This window comes from Ziziphus jujuba, chromosome 1, assembly GCF_031755915.1.
Source record: "Ziziphus jujuba cultivar Dongzao chromosome 1, ASM3175591v1".
NCBI lineage: Eukaryota > Viridiplantae > Streptophyta > Magnoliopsida > Rosales > Rhamnaceae > Ziziphus > Ziziphus jujuba.
In genome coordinates this window covers 8,130,256-8,136,137 of record NC_083379.1, presented here as the reverse complement: position 1 = coordinate 8,136,137, position 5,882 = coordinate 8,130,256, and the positions used below count along the sequence as shown (strand labels likewise).

The 5,882-nt window shown below is 31.4% G+C and overlaps 1 protein-coding gene across 1 annotated transcript; it reads left to right on the top strand.

Moving 5' to 3' along the window:
* The first annotated feature begins 1,391 nt into the window (after positions 1 to 1,391).
* LOC107415642 (uncharacterized) lies at positions 1,392 to 5,571 on the top strand. Its single transcript, XM_016024001.4, has 5 exons — positions 1,392 to 1,549; positions 2,344 to 2,428; positions 4,433 to 4,546; positions 5,001 to 5,102; positions 5,283 to 5,571. The coding sequence occupies exons 1-5, from the start codon at positions 1,452 to 1,454 to the stop codon at positions 5,325 to 5,327; spliced, it is 444 nt and encodes a 147-aa protein (XP_015879487.3). The 5' UTR covers positions 1,392 to 1,451; the 3' UTR covers positions 5,328 to 5,571.
* The last annotated feature ends 311 nt before the right edge of the window (positions 5,572 to 5,882 follow it).

Below are 5,882 nucleotides of genomic sequence, written 5' to 3'. Positions count from 1 at the left end.
ATGCATGTCCCCTTTAGCATGAAATGGGATTAATTGCATTTTATATTACCTTTTAGTTTAAGATACACTTTTGATCTTCAAATTTAAAATAGTCCAATTTAAATTTTTAATTTTAATTTGTTACATTTTAATTCAATTGAATTTTTAGCCATCGGAGATTATGATATATTAAAATGTAATTTTACAACACATTAAAACAAAAGAATTTAATTTATAACAAATTATACTTTAATATTGATTAAATATGATAAATTCATTGAGTATCCTTAATTAAAAATTCAATTAAACCAAAATATAATAAATTAAAATAGAAACATTTTAAATTTAAGCAGTGAAAATGCAATTTCCATAAACTACAAACTACTAAAGTACAAATGACCAAATAAAAGCCATATGCACAGTAAGGTCCAAAGAATCTAACTATCATAAAAGAACATCTTTAAGTTTAAATATATACTTTAAATTTTTACATACATAAATTTTTCTATATTTTTCATTTTAAATCGATTGGTTTTTATATTTTTGACAATGGGACCAAGCATTTATGTGAAGAGAAAGTGTACTCTACATTGCGCGAATGGCATAGGCTCAAGCGTGTTGACCCTAATATAAAAACCATAAATGAAATAATTGATATTCATGTCCTCTGACGTGGATTTTTGACACCCACTCCTTTTTTTTTCTTTTTTTCTTTTTTTCTTTTCTTACTTTTTTGTAATGGAAATATCCACCACCTCAAACACCTAAATAAATTTCTCGTTTAAAAAAACAATAAAAAAAAAACCTGTATATAATAGAAAAACATATAAAATTTATGTTATTCATTTATCTTTTACTCTGTTTATAATTAACTTTAATTTCTAAACACATTATGTATGAAATATGCGTGTGTAAAAATTTAAGGATGGATTTGTATAATTGAAATGTGGATTTGAAATTTATATAGATAGGAGAATATGAAATAAATGGGAAAAAAAAAAACATATAAGACTGGCCAAATTTTTTAAAGTGAAGAATTTGAATAACTAAGAAATTATAACTTTACTTTCAAATGAAGTCTTATGCATCTTCTTTGAATGAAAGTCCATTACATGTTTAAACAAGATGAATCGAAGACAAGAGGTCTTGCTTTATATATAAGTAGAATATGAATTACTTTATTTTTCATAATTATTTTGATATGAATTACTTCTAATAAATATAAATAAAGATGAAATATTATATACGTCGAACAATTAAATATTTGTTAATCGGGCTCATGAATTAAGTAAAATGAAATAAGTTGTTGGTAAATTATTTTCGTAGGAAAGCGAATATAATAATAAAAAAATAATAAAATAGGCCAAAATATTCATTAAAAAAATAAAAATAAGAACAAAAGATAAATGCCAACTTGTAAAAATGGCAAAACAAATGGATAAAAGGAGGCAGAGGGAGGGAAAGCGGTGGAAATGGCGTCCACATCTCTGTTACCTATCAATGGTGGTTATCCTCTCTCCACCCATTGCTCATTCATTCCCACTCACCGTCCTTCTTCAACGATTTCCCAGTAAGTTCATTCCTACCCTGAGACACCCACTTCTTCATTCGCATTGAGACATGGTATTTTTTTTTTTTTTCCCTCCTTTTTCTTTTGGTTGCCGATAAAATTTGTTAGAACTGAAACAAGATTATATATATATATATAATATATATGAAATTTAGTTCTTAATCTCTAATGCCCACTTCCCTGTTCACTCTTAACGAGTGGATTTCCCTGCTAGTTTCTTTATTCTGGGTTTGGTTTGCTATATGGAAATAGAAACGGTAAGGATAATCCTGTATTTTCTTCGCTTTTCATTTGGCTGCTGCGAAATTTGTTCAAAGAAGGAAAAGAATGTTGAGCAGTAATATGAGTTCAATTGTCAATCTAACATACCCACTTCACAATTTATAATTTTAGTATTTCTTTTATGTCAATACTGCTCATAGAAATCAATTTATTTTTCTTGGCTGGAGAAACACTAGGTGCAGCCCTTTCCCTCTATTGGCATGTTTTGTTCTTTGGAGGAGTTTCAATAAACTTGTGCCTTGAAAGGAAGTGGCTTGGGACAGCACCGGTACCTTGTCTTGCAAGGCCAAATAAGCTAGAAGTAAACTAAAATATGGAGCAAACATAAAGAGTTACCAATTGTATACCTTATGGTCACTGAAATTGTCTTCTGATTCTTCTTTTCCATAGGATGGAAATGTTCTTTCTTTTGCTAACGAACTCTCATACGATTTAAAATTTGTAGAGAGAAAACTGGGTAAGTTCATGTCTTGTTTGTTACTTCAATAATCTTAAATTCCTTTCTTTCTCAGGTGGGGGTGGAGAAGATATGAAGATGCAAACATAGTTGTGTACAGAACCAGGAGTCGAGCATTTCAAGTTTTGGCCAATCCTAATGTATGCATCCAAACAAGGCTTCCACATGTTTAGTGCCAATATTATTGGTTAGAATATGGTCAAAGATATTGTAGGTATGTAATTGATGGTTCAATAATGTCTTTTTGTCATAGGAAGTATTTAGATTTAGATATTGATGTTCCACTTTCACTTGCTTGGTTGAACGTAGGTCATTTAAAATTAAAGTCCTCAATTTCGTGAAATCCGTTGTCAATTTGTGGAAGAATTATAAACAAATACTTGACCATGGGGCAGTGGGACGCATTTATGTGGTTGTTTAAAAGATTTTTCTCTTAAAATTTGCTTCATTTTTAATCCACCTTCCTTTATGACAATGGTAAATCTTAAACCTCCTTTTAATTGTTAGGGTCATTTATCTGTTGGACTCTTAAATGTGAGCTGTCCACAATTGTAAGGCATGCAGTAGGCATCTGTCATTCATCTGACTCCAAGGCTGTCTAGAAAGGAGATAATTTGCAGTTTTCTCTTTGAACTAGGATTGTTATAAGGTCTTGTATATTCAAAGTACATGTAGGCAACTCTTCAGAATGCCAATTCTCCACACCCTATACACCTTCCACGTAAGTTTCTGTTGTAAGCCAATTTTGCAGTATGGTTTATTTTATACACTGCAAATGCTCTAGTACAGAAAAAGCTTGAGAAAGCAAGCTTCAAAGAAACAGACTTTCAAATTTTATTTTAGGGCGACATTTTATTTGCATAATACTATTTTCCCTGAAATCTTAAATATATAAATATTTCATTATTGTCCAAAACAGCCCTACCCTGCCAATCCATGTTTTCGGTGAAGAATTAACTATTTTCTTGCCTCGATATTAACATTAGATATCATTGATTAATCATGCCACTCAAAAAGCAGACCTCTTGACAATCTGCACTCTTACTGAACTTCTGCTGTTCTTTAGATCCCCTCAAATAGAGTACTTTTCAGTGTCCTAATACAGCATTACTCCAAGCAGCAGTTGTACTCTTCTCTAGTTTCACTCATGACAAGTCTTTTCTTACTTCTTTAACCCTTGGCACTGAGGATAGTGTAGACTGACATTGGCTACCACCAAACGCTCATGGCACTACCATACATTTTAGAACTTGTATAAGTATGTCAATTTATGGTTTGCTAGGTCAAACTCAGGAGCAATAACCCCTACTGTTTACGTCAATTGAATTCATTGTAAGTTATCAAACAGATGCATTTTAGAATTTGAAGTACAGCAATTCCTTTGAGTGTTTTAGTATGGTATAACTGTAAATCTTAGGAATAAAATTTTGAAGTGAATTCAAAGAGATTGCCAAAATTATTTTATCCGGTGAACAGCAAACCATGTTAAGGTCATGTTGAGCTATTTGCTGATACAGTCATACCCTGGTGTTAGGTTTGGAAACATCTCTAGGATTTTTACTTCTTATTATTGTAAAATACAGGATACAGGGATATGGATAAAAATGGTCCAAAATGTAAATATTTATATGTCAAATAAATATTTTTATTTCTATAGAAAATTTATTGATGATTATGTGTATTTTTTTGTTTTAGTTCAGTTAGTAAACATTTAAGCAATGATTAGAAAAAATAATAACAATATGCTGTTTAACTATTTATAGAATTATGGAAAAGACTTTTAAGTGCATCAAATTGGTACAAACTTGTAGTTGTTATTCTTCTCTATCTTTATCTCTCATCCTCTTTGTTTTTTTTTTTTTTTTTTTTTTAGTGTGTGTGTGTGTGTGTGATATTCATATTCACTAGAAGTCAATCAAATTTCATTTTTCAATTTTGAGCTTTATTTTCCCTGATTCACCAAAAAAATAACTTTTATTTTCCCTGCCCAATCGCTTGATCTACTTGAATATGAATTGCTTAAAATTTTGTCTTATTTGGTCTGTATTTGGATCACTGTTATTGTCAAATTAACTTCAGTCCATGAAGCAGAAATTTTTCTTTCTAATTGATGTATTATATACTAATATTTTGTTGTGGTACAGGTGTCTCCAAATAAGGGAGACTTTAATAGGAAGGTGATCATGGTTGATCCTTTGGAAGCCAAGCGGTTAGCTGCAAAACAAATGGAACAAATAAAAGCAAAAGAGAAATTCAAGGTTAAGAGTATTACCTTTTAATAGGTTTGATAAGATAAGTGTATAAAATGACTTGTAAAGTAATATGAAAATTGCCCATAAGTTCAAATGAATTATCATTTCTTGTGAAATAACTTGTCATCTAATTAATAGTGACGGGATTTGCTGAATGTTTTTGTAGACCATTGGAAAAACTTAATTTCTGAAGGAACACCCTTTTGGGGTTTCTAGCGTTCTTTTACTTATCATATTTTTGTTTTTTCTTGATCTTTCTTCCTTTACATGTTTAAGTCATATGTGGAAATGAGAGCTGGTTCCTAGATGTGGCCAAAATCCTACTAATGTTTTCCTTTTGTCCTCGTTTCATTTTTATTTATTTTTTTCTTTTGGTCAGCTGATACCATAGCACATATTTCTTAATAATTTTAAATTAACTTACTTGAAGCTACTAAAAGTTTTGGTGTTGTTATTGTAGAGACAACGTCAAATTGAAGCAATTAATGGAGCATGGGCTATGATTGGCCTTACAGCAGGCTTAGTCATTGAAGGTCATACTGGAAAAGGCATACTAGCACAGGTTAAGTAACTTTTATCACTTTCTGTGCACTTATACATGGCGTCCACACACACACACACACACACACACATGTGCAGACCTGCACGCTCACTCACTTGTTGGATGTTGGATAACTTATTCCTTTTCAATTGGCTAGCGGCTGCTGAGTAACTCGTTTAACATAACTTTTTAATTTTTCAGTTGGCTGGCTACTGGAGCATCATTGTCAATTTTTTTGTTCGGTAGAAACCATGTCATATAGTTATGTCAACATTTGTGTACGGTTATAATTTAGGGAATTCAAGATTCATTTCTTGTATCATTCTTGAAATTTTTATTTGTTATATCTTGCAAAAGAAATGCTCCATCTGCTTGGATGCAGTGTGGCATTCACTTTGTACTATTATGCAGCTTTACACTGAACTGTAAAATTTTTTGACATTCATTCACTTGGGAATCAATGTCTTGTAATATTTTTGGAATGGCAAAATATTTTGGCATTGATAACGGAAGTTTAATTGGGAGTCACCGAAAAAATAGAAAATAAATAAATAAATAAAGGAAGAGAAATAGAGAGAGAAGAGCTATCATATAATAACCCCTATTATTTACTTTTGGACTCGATTGGTTGGCCCATGAATCCACCTTCTCCTGGTTGGCCTAAATTGTTTTGCCCCTCTGTGCCAACCTCATGTTGAATTATTTCTCTTATCATTGTGATTTCCCTGTACTGGTAACAAATCATGGTACGACTGAACCCATGTCTCTTTATGAGCAAGAAAGGCTCACTCCCTAGGTTTA